Consider the following 25,012-nt stretch of genomic DNA (forward strand, 5'->3'; position numbering starts at 1 on the left):
TCAATCCAGCTCCAGGAGGAACCGCAACAAAGCAGAACTGAGGTGTTTCACTAATCTGACACACTCGATTCAAGTCATGGAGAACTCGACTAATGATCTTATGAGATGAATAAGGGGTTCTAGATAAAGGAAACATCTGAAATGTGAAGTACTGAGGGCCTCCAGGCTTGGCAAACACTGATTTAGACAATGGGATTTAGAGTTTAGGGTGTGAGTTTAGTGTTATTTTAGTGGCTTTAAGGTGTGGGTTTTTGGAGTGAAGTGCTTTAAAGAACAGGGATTTGGCAGTGAGGTGTAGGGCTTTCAGGTACATAGTACTTAGTTACTGTTGTAAGACTTTACCTTCCATGGTGGGCAAAATGCAGTGCGTGCTGTCAGGTGTGAGAACCAGGGGCGGAGAGCAGAAACACTGATATGACCCATATGTGTTTATACATTGACCATCTATACAGTTCGATTCATCCGCACATTCATCAGTGTCTGAAGAGAACAGAGAAAGAGGAAAACAGAAAATAAACCGACTCAATGAGCAAGTTCAAGCTGTTCTCAGTGTATGATATAGATGCCAAAAGAACAACAGTCTCACCAGCATTCAACATTTCAGCAATTTCCCATATACATTTTCTTTTTAGTTTTAATTTTAGTGTACATTGTTATTAGTTATATATATATATATATATATATATATATATATATATATATATATATATATATATATATATATATATATATATATATATATATATATATATATATATATTATTTAGTTTTCAGTTTTAGTTATATTAGTACTTCAACTTGTTACAGTTAGTTGGTGATATTTGTAATTTTAATTTAAGTTTCTCATCTAATATTTATATGTATTGTTATTTTAGCTTTACTTCAAATACAAAACTGATTTTAATAGTTTTATTTTCATTTTAGTTTTAGTTAACAAAAACCAAACTGATCGGGAGACAAATCGACAATGGCTTTAGTCCAACTAAATTGAATTTGAACGCACTTAGTGTGTGTTTGTTTGCATAAAATCAGACCAGCCCACAGCGTGTATGTAAAGTTTGCGGCATCCTCGAGAACCTGGTGTCAAAATGACTGACACGCGTAGAAACCAGAGACATATTTGTATATGTGTTTGTCTGAAAATACATTGAGTTGAGTTTGGAGAGTGAATGGGTGTTTATGTGCGTGTCAGTGTGGGTGTAGGAAGTCAAATGACTGTGGCTACACTGAATATGTGTGTGTGTGAGAGGCAGTCGGGTGTGGCAGCTTTTAATGCAGTGTGGCCAGGCGAGACTCCATTGCTGTGGGTCTGTGGTTTGTGTGAGTGTGTGTATGTGTGTTTAGGCAGCTTGCGGTGCACCATGAAGCTGTGGCCTGGATCATTACAGCTGTGCCATCCTGACCAGTTGCAAGATGTAGCCCTTTGACCCAAGCTTACACACATACTGTATACCCTGTTATCACGCTGCATGCATAATATGTCCACAAGCCAAGAGCCACACGTGCAGCAGGTTTAAAACTTAAATTTAAATCCAATTTAAATGTGTTGGTGTTACGTTGAGCCCATCTAGGCCAACATTTACACACACACTATCTATTCGGCATGTAAACTCACATGCACCCACACAAAAACACACAAGCCTGTCATTACAAACCGACAAAAGAACACAGTGACAATTCAAGGCCAAACATCACAAGCAATAAACAGCTAAGGCAGGATGATATAAATAACAACCCCTTCTAAGATTACGTTCTAACCTTTCTAAGAATATTTAGACTAAAATAAAACACTTTCATGTGACTCATGTTTCTGAATACTGCCTTTTAAAATATTTCATTAAACTGCATCAAGCTGCTTTAATCTGTGTTTAATCTGAGAATAAAGCAGTGATACACACATATTGAATTGAACACAATGAGAAACATAAGAATATAGTATTCAAAAAAGTCGATTTGACAACTCAATTTTGGTTGTCTCATGAATGAAATCCAAAATGCTTTTTTACATTGTTTGAAATCCCACGAAAAATAGAGTTTTTGTTAATGTGTCTAAGTCTGAATGATTAGATCAGTCATGTGACAGGATGCTAAAATAATGTTGTTGTTTCAAAACTGTATGACTTTCTTTCCTTTGTGGAACATAAAGAGATATTTTTAAGAATACTGGTAACCAATGTGTTTTTCATTTAAGAACACTGACAGTATACTCTTTAGAAAAAATACAGAGGCTTTTCTCAATTTTTCTTATTTGGTGTTCCATAGAAGAAAGTAAGTCATAAAGAATTTGACAAGACTGCATAATGTACCATATTGAATCAAGTTTACCTGGTTACTATAACAATAAATGTGGGCACGAAACAGACTGAATAGAAAAAATTATGTTTTCATTATTATGTTACTTTAAACATGTTAGACTTTCTTTCTTTTTTGAAACACAAAAGAAATTGCATGCAAATTGTGATTTTGGACCTTACCAACACACTGCAGTTTGCTCTCATCATAGTAGAGTCCGGTCTTGCAGTAACACTCATACCCACCATGGGTGTTGAGACAAAAGCCATCTTTGCAGATCTCATTTTCAAAAAGTTTGCATTCATCTGCGTCTGCAAATCAACATACATCAACACATTTCCATTATTTCATCATTGAACAAACTAAACCCTGGGCAACACCTACTGTACATATCAGAACGCATCTGGATGGTTTACTCTGGTTAGTGTTCTCATTTGGGGATCTGCTACATTGAGAAATGTCATTTGACTGGAGTCTGACAGGGAGGAAATATCCTTACCATCCATAAGCATTCAATTAAAACGTAAGCTGACACATACACACATCCCAACCACATCGCTTTCACTTGTGCTGCCACCAGCCAAAGAGAAACCACACTCTCGCTGCATTCATAAATTAAATCAGTGCATCAGACTGGCCCTGTGACTGAGGTTTCCCCACACTGGGAAGCAGGCTGCTGAGTGTGTGTGTGTGTGTGTGTGTTTCAGCATATGTAGGTCAGATGCTAAGCGATGTGTCTGCGGCTGCCTCCACACATTACAAAGTCAAAAATATGTGCATAAAATGGGGGTAAAAGTGCAAGGAATATTAATGCTCAAATAATGTGTTCCTGTAGCTCAATTGGTAGAGCATTGACTTATCAAGCGCAAGGTTGGGGGTTCGATTCCCCGGGAACACATGATAGGCAAAAATTGATAGCCTGAATGCACTGTAAGTCGCTTTGGATAAAAGCATCTGCTAAATGCATACATTTAATTTAAATAAAATGCACAAAAGCATATGTAAACAACCAGACATTAAAGAGACAGTTCATCCAAAAATGAACTCAATTTCAGAATTTTTTTTCTGTACAATGACAGTAATTGGGGTCCGGTGTTGTTTTGGACCCCACTGACCTTCTCAGTGTTCCACAGAGGTCAGTCAGTCATTCAGTTTTTTTTTAACAACAGACAAATGTTGAATTATCCATTTTAAAGTACACAGACAAACACATACCTTTGTATCTTTCTGCTAAGCTGGTTGTAGGAATCAAAGGATCTCCAGGAGGAATGTAACCGCGGCCTGCTGGACACATCTGTATGAACTGATCTGAATAAAACAGTGTCAGTAGTCAATACAGGAAACTGTCTGCTGTATTTATTTTAAGAATGGTGATTATTAGAAATATGTAAAGTTGTAGATAGGTTTGTAGGTTAGGCTTTTTGTAAAATAATGCAAGCAAACAGGATGCAATTTCTGCCGCCTCAGTCTGTGAACTTGAGCTCGAAACTCTGTATAGATTTCTCCCTTACAGACATAAACAATATATCTATAGAGTGTGAAATGTCTACTTTCTAATGGAAAACAAATTCTCAGATTATGTAATCCATATGAAACATGCATACAGGCGGACCACTACTGTGTCACCGACTTCATCTCTTAAACCGAAAACAAAGAAAGCACTAGTTTATAAAATTAATCAAATGTTAATGCAGTCACCTTACTGCTTTGCTATGTAAAATAGTGAAGATCTTGAGTTTCATTAAAGGGTGTGTCTGTGGCAGCATGACAAAGCTACAAAATGCTGCTTGTAGCTTTGATTTGGGCTTAGCCTTTTAAATTCCCCGACATAAGTGGTAAAATAAGAAAAACCATGTTCTACTTCCAGTTTACCTAAAATGAACCCGGTAAATTAATTTGCTGCAAAGAATCACTTTAAAAGAATGAATAATTCCTCTAGTTCAACTCACTGACTCGATGTATGTGGCCAAAATAGTTCCTACTTTCAGTTGAAAATTTGGGCCTATCTTTCTGATTTCACCACCACCACTTTATTTTTTCAAAAAGTCTTAAAATGGGGAAAATTCTATTCTGCTTGAAGTTTAAAAGTAATAGTTTACCTAAAATGAACCAGGTCAACTGATTCACTGCAAAGAATCACCTCAAAAGAATGATTAATTCACTATCCTCAAGTTCAACAGTCTTGACTGAATGATCCATGTTGTCTTAATCTCTATACAAAAGTGTTCTTCTCGTTCTTTGTACTGCACTTTTTAAATTGCCGTTGTGAGTGATGTAACTGAATACCTGTTCCTGGTATGGGGCAGGGATGGACCTCGCAGTTGTCCCCCCAGCCAGCTCCTAGTGTACAGCAGCACTCCTCTTTAGTCATGCCGCTTGCCAGCACCTTATCACACAGGTTCTCATCATTCAAGTTGAAGTAACACTCTTTCCTCTCCACAGGTGTGACTGTGAGGTACAACAACAACAACACAACACATAAGTCAGACTGGTTGTTTCATCCTCTTAAAATATTCAGCTATGAAATTTCAATCATGGTTTATCACAATGCAACAAAACACACAGAACTGGGAGGGAAAACAAAACAATGAATAAATGTAACTTTTCACTGCAATACAGTAATCCACAAAAGAAGAACACCTAAAAAACAAGGTCAAGAACGCAGCAGAAACTGTGCATGACATCAGAGAGCAGTTTTACAGTTCAGCCTTGACTTTTCAGTTACTGAGTGCTCCTTTTTTATTATTTCCATATAATTCATAGTCCAAACTATTGTGATTCTAGTTTAATGGTGTTCTACTGCTGTCCTTATATGTAAAAATATATGTGATTTACAGCGAAGTTAAGAGATATCAGGCTTCTTCTCGTAAAAACAAAAAATAATGTTTGAACAGTTTTATGAGGGGAGGAGGATTAGGTGGGTGGATCTGAACAAAAGTTCTTAACTAAAAGCACTGGCCAAGATCTAAGAAAATGCTTCCTGTTACTTGATCTTCCAGGCACAGCTGGTGTACACACACACACACACACACACAACCAAACAACATTGTTCTTTTATTTCCCAGTTCCACCATGGTCTTCAGCACTAGAGGAACAAATTGATTAAGATATTTTCAATTTTGTACATCTAACATGCCTTATGTATAGTGGTAAACAAAACCTGTCCCAGATCAGATAACTTAAAAAAAAAAAAAAACAATTTCGCTGCCTGCATGACAGTGAACTGGAGCTTGTAAATTGTATTTGGTGCTCATTTTTTATTAGATTTTTTTTGCTACTTCCTGATTGACATACTGTATGTTGCTAAAACATCATTGCATCATGCGCAGTGGATAAGACGCATGCCATTGGTCAGAGACCTGGGTTTGAATCCACTGGTTGACACCCATGTGTCCCTGAGCAAGACACTTAACCTCTAGTTGCTCCAGAGGTGTGCGACCTCTGACATATATAGCAATTGTAAGTCGCTTTGGATAAAAGTGTCAGCTAAATGAATAAATGTAATACTCTAATGAGAGTTAGTAAACCTATATAGATAGTAGAATGTCTAAAGTGGACTATTGAAACCCAGCAATAAAACTAAATATCACAATTCCATTCAGGAAATCTTCAAGAGTTGTCTAGACTAAAAGCAATTATCTCATTCTGATAGGTCTTCTTGTATATCTCTGTACGTTTTTTTTTTTTTTTTATCTTAGCGTGGGAGCTTCTTTTTGGCCCATGGTGCTTTGGTCCCTCTGTAATCCTCAGACTGAATCTCATTTCTCTCCTGCCAGATCGTTTACAACCCCCATTCATCACGCCTTGCATCCCTCTGTTCTAACCAGAACTGGACCCTCTTGACATGAAGTTACTGTCCTGTTGCACTAAAGGATCTCCTAGGCTGAGATTAAAATGTGAAGAATCATTTCGTAGGAGGAGGACCGGGGTCATCTGTCCAGATAAAAAGGTAATCTGTGGCCTAATAGCCTTGTAGGTTTGAGTTAGGGCACTGTTTGTGGGATCTATGTAGAATAATAAATTGGTCGATCACATTGTGGTGGTTAACAGTAGGCTACAACATTACCTGGTGGTCTAGAGAAGCATTTGGCAGACATCGAATCAAATTCTTGCATCTCATCAGGACATAAACACAGGAAGGTGCCTTCACGATTCTCACAGGTGGCCTCACCACACACATTACTGAGCAGCTCACACTCGTTCACATCTGCAGGCAAGAAAACGTGTTTTATTATTGAACTAAAGATACAATCTGAACTGCAGAAGTTTATTTTGTGTCGGATGAGATCATTTGTCAAGTCACCTTTATCTATACAGTGCCTTATACAACACAGATTGTTTCAAAGCAGCTTTATAAGGATAAACAGGAGAATTATTCAATGATGCAAACAGAGATCAATTCTGATGTAAAGCGGCTCTAAAAAGAGTCATTGTTTAGCTGAGGTCAGTTCAGTTCTTCAGTTCAGCTCATCATTTATCATAGTAGTTCAGTTTAAGGCTGGAATACAGTACACAACTTTTAAAATCAGATTTTTTTTTAAAACACTAGGCATCATACACTTACTGATTTTGTAATAGTCAGAGGAAAACTGGCCATCATGCATTAAACGACTGAAGGTCATACACAACCACACTTTAAAGTTGTTCCAATCACAACATACTCATGCAGAAATGTGCGCCTTGTTGCTAGGAGATGTGTGACAAATGAAAACAACGTGTTCTAAATTAAACATGTTTGATATTCTAAGACTAGATGGAATCATAGTCTGAAGCTTAAAAATTTGGAGTCTGTGACCATCATACAATACACAGTTTTTTATGAAATCGGTAAACTCTAATCTGCAAATTGGCTCTGACTGTCGGCAACTAGCATCAACTTCTCCAGACAGTAAATCAGTGGAAAATCATGGGAAAAGTTGTGTAGTGTATTCATTGTAAAGCATATCAGGTCAAAATAATGATTTATTAAATTTTCTTGAGTTCAATTCACTCACTTCAGAGGAAAGTGGTTGAGATAACAGCTCATTGGATTGGAAGATCAGTGAACTATGAACTATTTTTGATCTGTTCCTCACAAAAAGGTACCATATGGCTTTTAAAGATTTGAAAAAGATAGCACACGAGTTGTATGGACTACAAGAATGATACTTATTAAATATTTTAATAATAATAATTTTAAAAGAACAAAAATCGCATGTAATCACAAAAAGTAAGAAAGACTATGTAAACATGAGGGACACCAGATTTCCGACCATACTTTTTACAACCAAAGACTTACATGAACTCATGAACTCTGAAGCTTGTGAAACATTGGTCATTATCTAGGAATAGTTTATCATTTCTAAAGCTTTGTCCTGATTGGTTCAGAGCCTTCTGCAGCATTTTCATTAAATTTCCTTATCAAAACGATGGCTTTTGGGAACCTTATGGAACAATAACAAACTGTGTGCACATCTGACTTCAGTAAATAAAACAGCCCCATTTTTCTACCGACTGTCTCTGACAGCTTAAATTTATTACGACCGAAGTAGCACTGTAATGCAAGTGTCTACTTCCTGCAACAAGGCTCTCTCTTCCTTTCTACTGTTCTTTCCCTTTTATTCGGTGCTTCACACATCTGTGGCTCTCATTCTCCTTTTATCAATATCTCAGAGCACCACATACAAAAGGATGCAATAAATCAACTTGTATGGAGAACATTTATGTGCAATAGACTCTGATTTCTTTAATGGAGCCATCTTGAAAGACGCACACACATACACACACCAGACCCTCACAGTGATGGTGGGCCAGCTCGCCAATGAGCCTTGACGTGTTAAACAGTCATCTGGAGTCAGCAACAATGTGGGTGCTGCACCACTAGGCAATGATAAAAAGTTGAAAATGGACGTCAGTGCCAGCTGAACAATTTAAAAGACAGATACAACCTCATAAGAACTGATACATACTACTGGTCTTTCCATGCACTCCAGATTAGAGTAGGGTTTGACGGGAACATTTTCTACACCGGAAAGGGTTTTTCTTTTTATGTAGGTGTTTTATACAGCGTCACATTAAAAGACATTATACTCTTAACTGTGAGTTTGGAGTGTGAATTAAATGTGATCAGTTAAGACTTATTTTGTCCATCTTTCTTTTACATCGTCACTGATGGCTAAACTCAGAAGCAAAACATTCATAGTGTATTTTTGATTCAGAATCAATCTTATGAGCTGGATCTTTAAATGATTCACTCAGAAAGACTCACAAACACACAGATCACCTGTTTAAATCATTCTGACTGTCAGAGCAGCTAAACAATCAACATGTGACACACATACTGAACGGTAATCTTTTACTACTCCAATATTAATCAGTTTCATGTACTTAAGGTTCATGAACTTTGAATCATGGTCTTAAGCTCCTGTATTTATAGCGCGTCAATCTAAGCATCAATCCCCAGGGAACGTATAAACTGATAGGTTTAATTATTCAAAACATTCAAAGTAAATGTATTTATATGTGTTTGTGTGTGGGGAGAAGAAAAACACTCTTTATTACGATTATAAAGAATTCTGTCGACAAAGTGATAAGTAATTTACTTTTTCTAAGCAACAAATGAAACCAAGAAATTGATTCAGTCTTCCATAATGCTTTTGTGTTTTTTTCCAAGTGCACAGGGAGTTAGGATGTTAGGATGTATAAAGAAAAATGTATTGTGGCTGGAATCTTGTTGTGCAGCATTCCATTAGGCCTGAGATCTTTGAAAAGAAAGAGTGTAGACAGAAACTGAGGAGGGAGATGGAAGAATAGATAAGGGTAGAAAGAGAAAGAGAGAGTAGTGGGATGAAAACAGGAATGCATGGTCTGCGTGTTTTCGCATTTGTGTGTATTTATGTGTATCACTACTGGAAACGATGGAGGTTGTTTGTGGCCAGTTACATAAGCCCACAAGACAAACAAAAACCCTGTTCAGAAACAGTATGAGAGAGAGAGATAGAGAGAGAGAGAGAGAGAGAGAGAGTGTGTGTGTGTTTAAGATTGAATGTGTTTGCTTTTAGTGTATGTATGAAAATTCTCTCCTCGATTTAAACTCAAACTGAGAACAAACCAGAAGAAAAATAGGCCTATACTGTATATAGGGGCAATATAAATTTAATAATGTAATATAATGGTAGGTTTTCTTTTTGAAAGAAATTAACTATTTTATTCAGCAAGGATGGATTAAATTAAGCAAATGTGACCGTAAAGACAATTCAAAAACTAAAAATAAAAATCGGTTTACACAAAAATATTAAGCTGCACAACTGTTTTAAACCTTAATAGAACCTTTACCATAAAATAAATATTTCTTTAAGCATCAAATCCTCATAGTAGAATGATTTCTGAAAGATCACGTGACACTGAAGACCGGTCTAATGACTGCTGAAAATTCAGCTACAATTTTATAATTGTTATTTAGATTTCAACAAAAATGTTTTATACGTTAAATAAATGTGGGATAATTAAATGAATTGAAATAAATTGTATTTAATGATCATATGATTTATGATTATTCATAAAATAATTTTGCACAGTCATACCACCAATACACATATAATAAAAATGAAACTTCCTCTGTCTCTGCTCTTACTCTTTTTCAAAAGGTGGGCTGCACCACAACACAATGTTATTTTAAAAAAGCCAGCAATCCCAGACCTCTAAACACCAGGCCACATAAAACCATGAGGCTCCATCACTTGAATAGGACTTGACTCTGTGTCAGTGTATTCATGTGTCTATGAGTGTATGTGGGGGCCACTGATGGGTTTGACGCCGGTCACCGTTTTAAACATTACCAGGGTCTGTGCCATCCACCCTCAGACTGGAAGAAACTAAACACTCACATCAATCATGGCTCTAGCAAAGTGCCTGCCATCTTTTTTAAGCTGTCTGAGAGGAAGTGGCAAAAAATCTCAAAGAGTGCTGGCCTCGGTTTCGAATCCAGCTGTGGTTTACCTGCCTGTCAGAATTTTTGTCTCAAAGTAGACAAAATCAAGATTAGACTTCTTATGATGGCACTAAATACTTTTTAAAAATCTTTACACCTGAAGAAATGAATTGCATTTTGACAAATATGTTTAAAATGATGTACCCTTGACTGAGATGAAGACTTCAGTCTAATCCATGGTCTAAATGAGAAACAAAATGTTTTATTCTACAGTGTTAGACAGATCACAAAAAAGGACAAAAATGTACTCCACACAACTTGTGTAAGTCATGCATTAGCGTTCTGTGAGGAACAGACCACAATTTAAGTCTATTACGCATTATTATTTGCTGAAAATCATTCCTTCCTTTCTCGTACTACATTGGGTTTGATTGCAAAAAGTTTGAGTTTGTGGAAGTGAAAAATATTTCTATTTGTGTTTGAGGGGGAAAAAGGTGAGTGCTGTAAATAATGACATTTATTTTTGGATTAACTCTTTAACTAGAAGCATCGACAATACCTCCGTTGTCAGGTTAAAGTTCGGTTTCTATTAATGATAATTCATTGAATATCATCAATTTTTAGTCTATTTTTAAATTGTGGAATGAAAATAACAGAAACTAGGAAGGGGAAATACGTACCCACACAGCCCTGCCCATCCTGAGAGTCCTTGAATCCAGGGTAGCACTGGCAACTGAAGGAGCCTATTGTATTCTGACAAACACCTTGACTTCCACAGGTATTCTCATTCAGCGAACACTCATCCACATCTAAAACGAGAGAGGGAGACAATACAGAAAACTGTATTATTCTCCGAACAGAAATGTTAGAGCTCTTTGAGTGCTAATCTGGGCAGAGATGAATGGATAACAAAGAACAAAAAATAAAATAATAAAAAAATAAATCACATACACTACTTTTTAAAAGTTTTCTTTTACACTCTTGAAAGAAGTATCTTATGTTCATGAAGGCTGCATTTATTTGATCAAAAATACAGTGAAAACAGCAATACTGTGAATTATTACTATACATAAAATATCTGTTTTCTATTTGAATATGCTTTATTATTAATTTTATTTCTGTGATGGCAAAGATGAATTTTCAGCAGACATTGCACCAGTCTTCAGTGTCACATGAGCCTTCAGAAATAATTCTAATATGCTGATTTGCTTATCATCAATGCAGAAAACAGTTGTGCTGCAGTTTTGTTCCCCCCCAGGCTTTCTTTGATGAATAGAAAGTTCAACAGAACTGCATTTGTTTGATATAGAAATCCTTTTTAACATTAAAATGTATTTACTGTCACTTTTGAGCAATTAAATGCATTCTTCTGATTCAAAGTATTAATTTTAAAAGAACAACAACAACAACAACAACAACAACAAAAAAACCTTACTGATCCCAAATTTGCCAAACAGTAGGGTATATGAACAAAAACAGTACCTGAATGTAGATATGAAGATAAAACGAGTATGAGTATGTCTGATCAGAAACATAATTGCAGTCTGCAGTGTTAATTAGAAAATGTTTAAACCACAAGAGACAAAGAAACAACTCTGATGAGAACCAGAATATGGAGATGTGCAGTACAACAATGTGAGCTGGGTGGAGCTGAGGTGGTGACCTCCTGGCTGAAGCTGGTGCCTGTGGGCACTCACCGATGCAGACGCTGTGTTCGCCTCGGGAAAGGCCAGGTGGACAGGGCACCTCACATCGGTAAGAGCCCGGTGTGTTGTGACAGGCCCAAACCCCACAAATAAATGTCCCCAAGTCAGCACACTCATCAATATCTGACAGACAGCACAACCGACCAATCAGCACACTAACCAGTCAACAAAGAGTTTCTTGTTGGAGGAGTGATGAAAAACCTAATTGTTTTGGATTCTAGGTTTTTACCCTGGCATGTCTGATTGGCTGGCTCCAGACGGTAGCCCACTTCACAATGGCATATGTATGAGCCCTCTGTATTTGAACAGGTACCATTTACACATCTGCTGCCATCCACACATTCATCTACATCTGAAAGAGCCAGGGCACACACAAACACATTGATTTGGAGTAGGTCATTTTATGTAATATATTTTCTTTGTCTAGACATTCAGCTCAAATGCTTCCTTCTCCCCATTTTACTGCTGGACGGGGCATTTAAAACAACTCTGGCACCTCACTGGGCCCCAAGAGCACATACACACATCCCACCAGAGGAAAAATAACATTGGCTCGTATGTAAAACCCATTAGACACACAATCCTTTTCTTTCTTTCACTCTTTTTCATGCTGCCAAACACTGGGGCTTCAGTAAAGCAACAGATTCATTTTGCCTAAACATCAGATAAATATCAACACAGCACTCTGAGAATCAGGACAAACCACAGCAGGATGCGTCTATGAGAGAATGTGTGTGTACGTACCCTCACAGCCTGGTGAATCCCTGGTGGACACAAAGCCGGCATCACACTCGCACAGGAACGAACCCTCTGTGTTCAAACACTTTCCATTGGGGATGCACAGTTGTGTCTCATCCTCACACTCATCAACATCTACAAGATTCGAGGGACGAAATCAGTGACAGTATTCCAAGCAGTGTGCTGCGAAGTTGGTTTTTCTGGTCTTAGTTGGTTTAAGATGATCACCCAGAATGGCCAAGCTGGTCTAGCTAGTCTCCTAGCAAGTTGGACTTTAGCTGGACTTCAGCTGGTTTTCTGTTCTTATCAGCTGAAAAGTCCCCCAAAAATATCCTAAAACCAATCAACTGAGCAGCTAAATGCTGGGTTTCTTTCAGCAGGACTCTGAAAGAATCCAGGTGCTTTAAGAACACAGAAAATTCACAAAAGGCACATTATACATACTACATACTGTAGAAACGGTAAGAGTTGTATGATAGTATGCTATTATAGAACACAGCCCCTGTATGTATGTGTTTGTAAGCTGAATTGTCTCACCATGGCAGCTGGTGCCGTTGACTTGTCTATATCCCTGTGGGCAGTTGCACTGGTAAGATCCCAAGATATTGACGCACTGTCCCACACTATCACAGGTCTGAGGTAACTCCAAACACTCATCCACATCTGCAAACAGCAGAATATTTCAAAACTGCAGACAGAATCAATCCCAGGTGCCTTTAATATGAATACACGATTACACATACAGTAACACACATATGCACGCTCGTACCGTTACATTGGTCTCCTGTGGATGACAATATAAAGCCAGGCTCACAGTTGCAGATAAATGACCCCTCTGTATTCTGACAGTGACCTTGGATGCACACGCTGTCATCCTGGCATTCGTCGATATCTGACATGCACACACAAAATTCCAGTTTGCTCACTTGCATTTTATGATTTTGTTTAACCTGTTTGTTTAACAATCCCAGTGATTAAATTCACAATGCTTTCATAACTCACACCAAAAGCCATGCTTTGCAAGAGGCTGAGCAATTTACAAACCTAATTAAACTAATCGTAAAAACAAAATAACAAAACACAAAATGAAAATAAAAAGACAAAGATAAAATAAATAAATCACTTAAAAGTTGGAGAGGCTTATCTGTCATTGTTAGACGGGATCGAGACCAAAGAAATATTTGAAAAATACCAAAAGCTGCTGAACTTTGAATGGAGAGTACCTATGCAGGCCTTGCTGTCAGGAGTGAGCAAGAACCCTTCATCACACGTGCAAATGAAATAGCCCTCCCGATTGAAGCACTGACCATGAGTGCATACTTCTTCATCCAAACACTCATTTATATCTGCACAGAGAAGGTCACGCACAAAATACATCTGAAGATGGGTCACATTTATAAAGGCCCCCTCATTTTTCTAAAAAGTAGCTGTGCTAAACACATATCATTGTATATATATAAAAAGGGCTTCTTACCAACACATTGGCCATTTCTCCCTTCAAACCCCTCCGGACAAGGAGAACACATGAAAGAGCCCAGAGTGTTATAGCAGAGACCGGATGGACACACTCTCCCATCCTGACATTCATCGATATCTACATAGACACAAGCAGAAATTAACAGACTGATTCAAAATCAAATGTGAATTCATGATATCCATGCAGCAGTGTACTTGTGCCAGCTGCGAAGGTTTGATTAGGGGGGTCTGTTGTAATGGATAGGTGTTATTGCTGCCCCACTGTGAGGAGAACAGGAAACAAACGATTTGTGCAAGAAAGTTTGGTGCAAGAAAGCTACTTTTGTTCTCCATCTCCATCTTTTGTTCCGCTACATCTTTATTAATGAAGTTACACAAAGAAAAGCATCTTAACTGTGAAACCATTCCGATAGCGATGCCATGATGTGTGATGGCAACATGCCTTTTTTCTTCTACATGTGCAACCATCCATTTGCCTTAATAACTGCTTCCAAGGGCTGCCTAAGAGACTTCATCTCTGCACTGAATGGATGTGTTAGAGCAGTTAGTGTGAAAACACATCACCTAATCACAACCACAACAGATTTTTAAAGAGCTTTACATTAAAGCAGACAGCTGTATTTACAATGACATATTTTCAACACTTAAAACAACGTTCTTTGACTTACAAGGTCACGTATTGAGGTTTAAGCTCCCATAACAAATTTCCAACCTATCTAGAACTAGAATTCAATAACCACGAATTTACAAAGAAGCCTGGAGGCTGTAGTTTGGCGGTGTTATGGGCACACTGATGTGCTCAAATGAAAGATGTAGATGTGAATCTGGCTTGTGATTGCATTTCTGCTTATAAAAAGTGGTCTTCATGCATAATCAAAGAGTAAAATCAATCTCCTAGATCAAAAAATAAATAATTTCTGTCTCATAGACTGGGCTTGAGCAAACAAACAACTGCATTAAAGAGCTGACACTCCCCATTCCACAGCAGTTTAACAAATTCCCAATTGCGGCATTAAGGTGGAATACATTCCTAAATGTGTAACTGTTGTGAAACTTAAAGAAACCAGTTAACCAGAGAAACCCATGTGCTGGCCGTATCAGTTTAAATGGATGTAATGAGTAACTCTGGGCAGAAGTTTCCGGATATCTGGATTTCCTAATATGAGAAGACGTGTTTTCCAAGTACCATGAACATTTCCTCATCTGCAGCAGTGCTGAGTTATTTGGGTGACTCGGTTGAGGGTACAATAATACCTCTCTTCTTCCTCCACAAACCTCAAAGTGTGTCACTGGGAGATGGATTCTACCTTGTCTGCAAACCCTGAAAACCAGCTAATGACACACAGGATGTGTGATGGAGTTGAGAAAGAGACAGAGCTGTGCCTGTATTTAGACAACCACATTGCGGTTCAAGACCAAAAGCAGACCTCATATGAGTGCTGATCTGTCTGGATCAAAATAAGAGCCAAGAAAGTGGACCTGTAATGGCTCCAAACAGACAATGTTCTTTTCTAACATGCCCACCAAATTAATCATTGATAATAAGAGATTCTTAAAAGAAAGAGCTAAAGAAATTGAATAGGAAATCTATGTACCAGTCAAACATTGTGAACCCTACTCTGTTAGTTTGTGCATATGAGTTTATATGGGACAGTCTTGTAATTACCGGAGCAGCTGGTGCCCTTCTCGTTAGGCATGAAGCCAGGCTCACACGCACACAGGAATCCGCCTGGAGTGTTCTGACAGTGACCATTAGCACATAAACTTGGGCTCTCTGCACACTCGTCGACATCTGCCAAAAATAATCATCAGTTTATTAATGGATTTGTCTTTACAGGACCTATAAGACACAAATTCCAATTTGAATCCAGTGTTTTCATAGCATATAATTTACTGAGATACCATTTTCTGGATTTAGAAGCATAGAAGTCTTATAGATATTAAGGCATAGATTAAAAATGAAGTGAAAATGAGTAAAACTATATACAAATGGTCATTTTTCAAAATTATTACTTTATTTCTACATAGAAACAAACACTGTAATCACTAAATGTTTGGTTATGCTATTTAGATTTTTAGATCCTTAGACCTTATCAGACTTCGTTGCCAAGCGTCCAGCAGCAACAAGTAAACACCGCTCCGTTTCACACTGAACAAACTTACACTGGAGCAGGTCTCATAACCCCAGGTAAAAAGCAGTGCTAACACCACCTTTAAACTTGGTTAAACCTTGGTTAAAAGTGGTGTGTAGAATGATGATAACCCGGGTTTAAGTGCAGAGTGAAATGCTCTAATGTGGGTTTTCATTTTGTATGTATAATGGATTTATGGATGCATTACATAAGCAAAACAGCCGCTATACTGAATGAAAGAGAGACAGTTCTTGGTAATGGTAATTGATGTAGAGATCAGCAAGATTAGTAGTTTAACCTTTGAACTCTCACCTACACACGTGGTGTCCTCACTGTCTATTCTATAGCCGTCATCACAGATGCACTTGTAGCTGTCAATAGTGTTATAACAGATTCCTGCAGCACATATATCAGGTCTCACTTGACACTCGTCGATCTCTATGAAGAGAAGAAAAAAAAAAGAACAAGGTCATTTTTTGCAGTGTAGGCAATCACTTATTGGATGCAGACATTTAGTCGACATTTAGTAGCTTTGGTATGAATGTTTCTTTTTTTGAGGGCAGGAAAGAATGGCTTTTTGAAAGAGAAGTATAGATATTGAATGGACAGAGAGGATTTTTTACCATTTAAATGATTGATTTTAGCTATTGGTGCATCAATATTAAATTATTTATATAAAATAGTACTTTTCTGGCCAGATCATTAGACTTATCAGTAATATTTTGCATCCCAAATATACATTTCATGGATGGGTTGATGGATGGATGGATTCACCTGCCAGCTGTGTTGGGGAGATGTCCTGACTTTCTATGGAGGGTGGAAGTGCCACAGGAGCGGGTGGTGACACCTTCTCCACCACTTCTGGAGAGTGACAGGGAATGGGGCAACATAGGAAGAGAAAGAAAAGAGATTTCAAACTTTCCACAATCTGCTTAGAGGTCCTGCTACATGCCATGGACCAGATTTTTTACAAAACTATTTTTTACAAAACAATACGACAAACAAAAACTGAACATATCGAACATCTGGCGCCACAGTGGCAGACGACAGACCAACCCATCGCCATCTGGGTGTGTTAGTTAGGCCACTTACACACATCTGAAAGGAACTGTTTTATCCCAATTTAAACAGTATCAATCCAATCACAAAGACTTCTTCAGAAGATATGCATAAACTAGTGGGTCAACTATAAAAGCAAATGAGGTGAAGAGGTGTTTATGGGGATATGCGAGTACAAGTGGGACTGAGACCTGAGAGGGCAGGCTCCATCCTGATTGTAGACACCCCGGGTGACAGCTGGGCCTGTCCGGGCTGTACTACTGACCTATCAACACTCATGTGGGTATAAAGCTCCTTCAAACAAATAAGAAACAAATGACACACAGTGATCGACTGATCCAAAAGAGATAAAGCAAATTTATTGGCAACTAAAGCAAAGGAATGAGCAATTCAGTCTGCTTCTGCTTTGACAGCATGGTGCATTAAATTGGGCAGAACTGTAAATATTTTGGGCCCTGTCCCAAATGGCACATTTGATGTATACTTGCAGTCATGCAATGTCTAAGTCCACAATACTCTGTCACTTTAGGTTTCAGAGGCAAGTTGGCACTGATACAGAATATTTTCTGACAGTCTACGCAGAATTATATCAACAAAGTGTGGAATTGGGTCGCAAGGGATAAAGGTGGCAATTGGGACAGAGTCTTTAAAGTTGAGTGGAAAAAAGCAAGATGCAACCTCTCCACCGCTGCCCTCTTCTCTCTCTCTTTCTCTCTCACACAGACTCACACATACTAAACAACACATGCCTTCTTAAATTAAGTCCTGGGAAGAGAGTTAAACCATAAAAATATAAATAATTGTATAACAAAATTGGGTTTCCTCAGATTGCCACACTAGAGAACCTCCAGACAACTTTTGAAGATCCCTCAAATAACCTTCAGTAAATATTAGAATAGAACCTCAAGGGGTTACTGGAGGAACTAATGACATACTCTGGATATCTTGAAGGAACTTATGGGTTCATAAACTTTTTAGAGACATTTAGGTTCAAAGCAACTAAACACTGCATGCCTAGACCAATCTTGAAGAGTAATACAAGTTTGTATCGTTTTGGACGACCAAATCATAAATATAACTTTTTTTCAAAAATGCAACTTAAAACTGCTCTTTTCTAAATGATAATGTTGTCTAATTAAACACACCCACACACATACACACAAAGCAAAGGACACACACTGACATATAACACATCTGTAGGAGCAGAATGCAGAGCACACAGAGTGGTCATGCAGCAGTGATGACATGATGATGTCATGCTTTGATTGTCAAGTTTGGCTGCTATTCTGCAGAGCTGCATTGAGGTTTATGTGAAAGCATCAGCATCAGCATCAGCATTAGCTGTGCAGCATATTTAGCAGATCTTTACTGCTGAATCAAACCCAACCTACCTGCTGGGGAACTGTGGGCACTACAAGAGTCCATTATGTCATATAAAAACACAAAAATAAATTGAGTCATACAAAGGTTTGAAACAAATAATCATCATACATTTGCAAATTCAGTAAAATAGTGCTGCCAGCTATGGATCTGAATTCACCCCAAAGATACACACACACACACACACACACACACACACATATATATATATATATAGACTGTCCACATACTTTTGGTCACATGGTTTATAAAAGGGTGAACTTCAGTGGACCATTTTTAGTTCCAGAGCAACTTTAAAACACGGTCTCCAAGCAACAGGACAAAACTTGATAAAGCCCAAGGACAAATACTTTCTCTCTGAACCTGGCCCACCTCCACTACAATTTTCAGCAGTGCAATGCTTTTATGGGCTGCTTTTGCAGAGAGGCTATAAAAATCAGTTAATTTTGTTGGAGAGTAGTGAAAGGAGAAAATATGATGCGATGCACTGATCTTCTGGAATCAGCTTTGACATTGGTTTTGCAAGGTGGAAGCAATGCTAATGACTCTGCCTCTGCCAAAGAGAGAACAGTCCTGTGTTCACTTTCTATAGGAACAACAGAGGCTTGGCTACATTTTGGATCTCAGTCTTCTCCGGACAGGTGCCAAGTCTCATTCCATTGCATGGTGCCAAGTGTGCATGTGATGACATTTAAAAGAGAAGAAAAGAAGGACAGGGAAGAGGGTGAAAGAATTCTTGCTGGTGTAGCCATTGTTTATATTTGTCTCTCCTTCATAAAATGCATCCAGGCAGACTATCACTGGAAATAAACTTTGCATTACATACTCAAATCTGGAAGGTTTCCGTAATATAAATATTAAACATGAGGCAAATAAAACAAACAAACAAACAACCAACCAAACAAAATGTCTGCATATTCACATTATTCAGAGCAGCTTAAATGTCATTCATAGTCCTGTGTGGCTAATAACTCCTATGACTCACCAGGTAGCTGCCTCTCTGTAATGCTGAGAGCTTCCACGGGCTGCTGCAGGGTGGGGAAGGGCATAGGAGGATCCACAGGCACTTGGTGTCTGATGGTGAGCTTGCTCTGCCCGTGACCGTCTGTCTGGCTCTGTCCATTAGGAGGTTTGGGCTTGTAAATGTACGGTGTGGTTACATGGTAACCCATTCCTCCAGGACAGATGTCTTTAAATGCAGCTATGGGAAAAAAAAATGCTCAACAACATGTTCTCACACACAAATCTATCTATCTATCCATCCATCCATCCATCCATCCATCCATCCATCCATCTATCTATCTATCTATCTATCTATCTATCTATCTATCTATCTATCTATCTATCTGACTGTTTGTTTCCTTTCATCTGTCCATTTATCTGATGGTCTGTTTTAATGATATTGATTAAAAATGTCATTCATTTAAATGAGCAATGACCGTAATTCTTCTTCAAACAAAGCAACCCTAACAAATCACAAAGAAATGTACAAAAAAGGCAAAAATCAACAAATTTCGCAGACCTCACAGGAAGGCCAATACAAAGGTTAGAATTGTACAGAAAACGTCAAAATCTACAGCAGAACTAACAAAAACTGAGTGTTGGCATGTAAAAGCATCTACATAGCGGAGCTGTGGAACACGCATGCAAACCACAATGAAGTGGAGGACTGAGAGGGAATGAAACCAGGAGAACAGGTGGGGCCGACAAGGGGTGTGTCTCAGGTAGCTTACCTGTTCCAGGTAGGGGGCAGCGGTCACAATGAGGACCCCAGGCCTTCCCCACACTACAACAGCATAACTGTTTACTCAGCTGAGTGGACACAGGGTGCAAGCACTGCTTCCCCGAACTGACCAATCGGAAGCAAGCACCCTTCTCCTCACGAAGAGCAGGTGTTTCGGCTGGTTACCGTGGAGACAGAAGGAGGGAGGGAGGGGAGCAGTGTGCATGGTGTATGACACAAACATGGAAGAGAGAGAGAACAACAGAAGAGAAAAGAGATTCCCTTCACCTCGTGTTCCATCTATGCATGACTACAATGCCAAAACAAATGAACACATTAATAAAGAGAGCGTGTATGAAAAAAGTGATATTGTTTTTCAGATGCAAGATAGACAAGAACATGGGACAAGAATACAACTACCAAAGTGCAAAGAGGTCGGTTAAGCAAAAAAACATGCAAGAAAGGTTATATATAAGGGTTAATACATCAGGAAGCACAACATAAGTACATAAATGTATATTTATATAATAAAAAAAAGTTTTATTTATAATAAATATTTCTGAAGAATGTAACACTCTGGAGTGGAGTAATGGCTGCTGAAAAATTAGCTTTGCCTTAGAAATAAAATACATTTTTAAGATATATTAAAAGTTATTTAAAATAGTAAATTATACGATATTACTGTTTCCCCATTTTTCTGATCAAATACAGTTAATACAGCCTTGGAGAGCATAAACATTTAAAAAGGTTTGAACGGTAATGTACATATATATCTATATACAGTATGTCTTTCTATATATGATATATTTCTATATGTTTAATTACTAGTGTATGAGAATAAAAATGATTGTGTCATGTAACAAAGTAAAAACCAATGTCCTCGGGTAAATGTTATATAATAACATATATATAATCCTCTATAAAGAATTGTCGATGTGTGTACTGCTTTCTTGCATATAAATGTTTTACTTTAATAAAGCACCAATTCTGAGTTTAGATGTACAATTAAACATTTTCATATTGCAGATAACATCAGATTTGTGTTGACCAACCTTATACTGTCAGCCAAAACACACTGTATACATAAGCAAAAAACCAAAGGCTAAAATCACAGAGAAAGCTTGAGCATATATGTGCCCCATAGACCGGATGCACGACTGATACCAGCACATTTCAACTTCGCTGTTATATGTTCATGCCTGAAGAGCAGAGAACCACTTACTCATGTGACAGCCACAGTTCATGTTAGTAGCCATCATGCTGCTAGCTTGACTAATCAGCAAGTGTTACTGCTACAAACTGAAGTGATTAGCTGCATTGAATCCATTTACATTCGAGTAGGTTAACATGGAGGACAGCAGTGACATGCCAAAGTCATCAGCCAGCAAATTAAGCTGGAGAAGAGAAGAGAAGAGAAGAGAAGAGAAGAGAAGAGAAGAGAAGAGAAGAGAAGAGAAGAGACTTACGGAAGCAGGTGGTCAGGGTGGGGTCAGGCACAAAGCCTGGGTTGCAGATACACCTGTAGCTGCCCATGGTGTTTATGCAGTTTCCATTGGGACAAACTCCTTGAATATGGCACTCATCAATATCTGAGGGTGATAACAGATATAAGAAGATTTTTTTTTTCTTGTTTTAACGTGTAAACAATTAATTGTTAGATTAATGCTTAAAACAAGAAACCCATCATCTCTGTAAGAAACAGTCAGAAAAGGAAAACACACACACACACACACACACACACACACACTGAATGCAAGGGTGTGGGCAGTCATCATTCCCAGCAACTTAGATTGGGACACAGATCCAACACATTTCCTAATGCAATGCTAATGTGTTCATGATGACAGTGATGCTCATGGAGAGAGGGCATATACTCAGTCCCTCAAGCATCCTAACATCTGCACAGGAACACAGACTGGCCCAGAGAAGCTGTCACTCAAAGCAATGACATCATTGTGTCAAGAAAACTAAAATGTTCTATACAAAATACAGCTTATGCCCTGCAAATCAGCATGGTGATGGATTCATAAAGAATAAAGAAAGGGAAAAAGATAATATACAAAATGTATATGGATAAAAGCAAAAAAAGAATCAGTTATTGAAGTATTCCATAAATGCAGGAAAGTTTCCAAGGTTTTGTGGGAACCTCAGGTGGTGTTATCAGGAAAGTGATAAGTTAATTTTCTCTGATTGCTAAAGAAGTGTTGTAAACTATACTAAGAGAACAGCCCATGCTAAAATTTGCATCAATATATTTAGGTAAATGAAACCTCTTAGTGATCTGAGGCCTGTTTATTACATCTGAGACACATTTCAATCATCAAACCTATCTAGGCTATGATCTTCATACCTTCTAACAACGCCTCATGCTAATGCTGTGAAGAAATTAAAGGAGCACTATAAAATGTAATGGTACTTTTGAGAAATTTAGAGTTCTGTAGTGATCTTAAGATGGCACCCATAATGATCACATGACCAGCGACTATGTTTTGCAGATCATAAATATAACATTTTTTAAAACTTTAAAAATGACAACTACTAATTATATTTGTCTTATTTGATAGTTTACCTGAGACTAAGTTACTGACTAAGAAACTAAGTTTTTTGACCAAGTAACAGTTTATTTTATTTATTTTTTATTAATTGCACTTAAGTATGTCTCAAAGTTGCCCAGATCTACCAGCCTCCAAACCGCCAGAGCGCCTGATGCCAGGACACACACTGGGCACTTCCCCGACACAGCCTGCTTCACTTTTAGCTGCGGTTCAGCTCTGGGTTTGGCAGACTGTGGTGGCTGCTAACAGCAGATGTGTTTGGCTGGAGGTGTGTGGAGAAATAGAGACTGAAAGACAAATAGGTAACAAAGGATGCAAAGCCTTGATATAGAATATCTTAGCACATACTGCTAAAAAAATTTTATAGCCTGAATGCACTGTACTGTAAGTTGTTTTAGATAAAAGCGTCTGCTAAATGCATAAATGTTAATGTAAATAATATGGATACATAGACTACAATTAAAAACACACACACAAAAAAAAACATACACTGACATTAAAAAGTTTGGGGTCATTACGATTTGTTTTACAGAAATCAATACTTGTATTGAATAAGGATGCATGATACTGATCAAAAGTGGCAGTAAAGATATGTCTAATGTTATACAGGATTTCGGTTTTGATTAAATGCCGTTCTTTTAAGCTTTCTATTCGTCAAAGAATCTTGAAAAACAAAGCAGCACAACCCTTTACAACACTGATAATATTAAATCTTCCTATTAGCCTATTAGAATGATTTCTGAAGGATCATATTATAATATTTCTCTTTTTACTGAAATTTAGATCAAATAAATACACCCTTGGTGACTATAAGATAACTCTTTCAAGATTTAAAAATCTTACCAACCCCAAACTTTTGAATGGTTGTGAAACTAAGAGAAGCTTCAGCAATTTTATAGTTAATAACAGAAATACTGTGGGCTTGTTATACTGAGCTTTGAATTTTGAATCCCCATCCAACATTTGTCTTTAAAAAGAAGTATTATTAACATGCTAAACTAGAGTTTACATAGCCAAGGCATAAATTAACAATACATGACTGCATGAGCTTTACTTGAGCTTTACTGCATGAGCTTTACTTGACTGCTGGCTCTGATTTGTTGGATCTTTTGCTATTACATTACATTCAACTTCAACAAGAGTAGAAAGACCTATCAAAGATGTCACCTGTCTCTCGTCTTAACACTGTAAGAAAGTCTTCTCTGAGATAGATCTGGGACACTGTTTTAAAATGGCAATTTAATAAAAGGAACAGTAGATGGTGTATGTCGCCAGTTGTAAAATGCAGAGGCCAGTGTGTGTGTGTGTGTGTGTGTGTTGAATTAGTACTGTATGTGACAATGATACATACACTTATGCATTTTTATCAAAACCATCACAATTGATGCATAACTAAATAAACACACAAAAAATGTAGAACAACAAACATACATTCACAGCAAAAACAGAAAAAAACAAGATAAACATTTATGCATGCATGACAAGCAGATGCAAGCAGAAACAAGCCATGGCTCTTACCGATACAGCGAGTGGCATTCAACCTCTTATAGCCTAGAGGACATTCAATCAAAGGAATCGCTGTGGAGGAGAGAGAGAGAGAGAGGAGATGGAGGGAAAAACAGCACATTTAGATACAGCTCTAAAGACAAACATTCTCCTACAGCAAATTTAAGAAAACCTTTGGTGTAGTTAAAACAAGTCTTACCAAAATTTGTAAGTAAAATAGCTTTAAGTCCACTATAACTATTACAGTAATTTATTATGATTGATAACCAGCATATGTTCCAAAGTACCACAGTTTCTGTGAATCCATAATAATTCGTATTTTGTATGAGTTCAAACAGTACATACATACATACCTAAACACATACATATAAATATAATAAATAAATAAATAACTTACCATTAAATTACTTAATTTGGGATGGGCACTATTTTTTTTGTTTATTTGTTTTTCAAAGAAGTTTTTTATACTCACAAAGGCCGCATTTAATTACAGTAATACTGTGAAATATTTCTACAATTTAAAAAGGCTGTTTTCT

The 25,012-nt window shown here is 37.6% G+C and overlaps 1 protein-coding gene across 5 annotated transcripts in view; it reads right to left on the reverse strand.

The window, feature by feature from the left end:
• LOC127933426 (latent-transforming growth factor beta-binding protein 1) overlaps positions 1 to 25,012 on the reverse strand; it is a 72,845-nt gene that overhangs the window by 3,483 nt on the left and 44,350 nt on the right. The window contains exons 9-28 of one of the 5 annotated variants that reach the window (XM_052530428.1): positions 24,489 to 24,548; positions 21,882 to 22,004; positions 20,426 to 20,593; positions 19,678 to 19,893; positions 18,704 to 18,723; positions 17,504 to 17,606; positions 17,028 to 17,114; positions 16,566 to 16,691; positions 15,788 to 15,913; positions 14,120 to 14,239; positions 13,869 to 13,991; positions 13,415 to 13,537; positions 13,183 to 13,308; positions 12,652 to 12,780; positions 10,882 to 11,010; positions 6,359 to 6,499; positions 4,579 to 4,740; positions 3,508 to 3,600; positions 2,475 to 2,603; positions 343 to 480 (exon numbers count right to left, since the gene is read on the reverse strand). In XM_052530428.1, coding sequence (XP_052386388.1) covers positions 343 to 480; positions 2,475 to 2,603; positions 3,508 to 3,600; positions 4,579 to 4,740; positions 6,359 to 6,499; positions 10,882 to 11,010; positions 12,652 to 12,780; positions 13,183 to 13,308; positions 13,415 to 13,537; positions 13,869 to 13,991; positions 14,120 to 14,239; positions 15,788 to 15,913; positions 16,566 to 16,691; positions 17,028 to 17,114; positions 17,504 to 17,606; positions 18,704 to 18,723; positions 19,678 to 19,893; positions 20,426 to 20,593; positions 21,882 to 22,004; positions 24,489 to 24,548 — 2,442 coding nt within the window. The remainder of the gene's footprint in view (positions 1 to 342; positions 481 to 2,474; positions 2,604 to 3,507; positions 3,601 to 4,578; positions 4,741 to 6,358; positions 6,500 to 10,881; positions 11,011 to 12,651; positions 12,781 to 13,182; positions 13,309 to 13,414; positions 13,538 to 13,868; positions 13,992 to 14,119; positions 14,240 to 15,787; positions 15,914 to 16,565; positions 16,692 to 17,027; positions 17,115 to 17,503; positions 17,607 to 18,703; positions 18,724 to 19,677; positions 19,894 to 20,425; positions 20,594 to 21,881; positions 22,005 to 24,488; positions 24,549 to 25,012) is intronic. The other 4 variants (XM_052530430.1, XM_052530431.1, XM_052530429.1 and 1 more) reach the window with 4 other exon arrangements.

The sequence above is a fragment of the Carassius gibelio genome, chromosome A17, assembly GCF_023724105.1.
Source record: "Carassius gibelio isolate Cgi1373 ecotype wild population from Czech Republic chromosome A17, carGib1.2-hapl.c, whole genome shotgun sequence".
NCBI lineage: Eukaryota > Metazoa > Chordata > Actinopteri > Cypriniformes > Cyprinidae > Carassius > Carassius gibelio.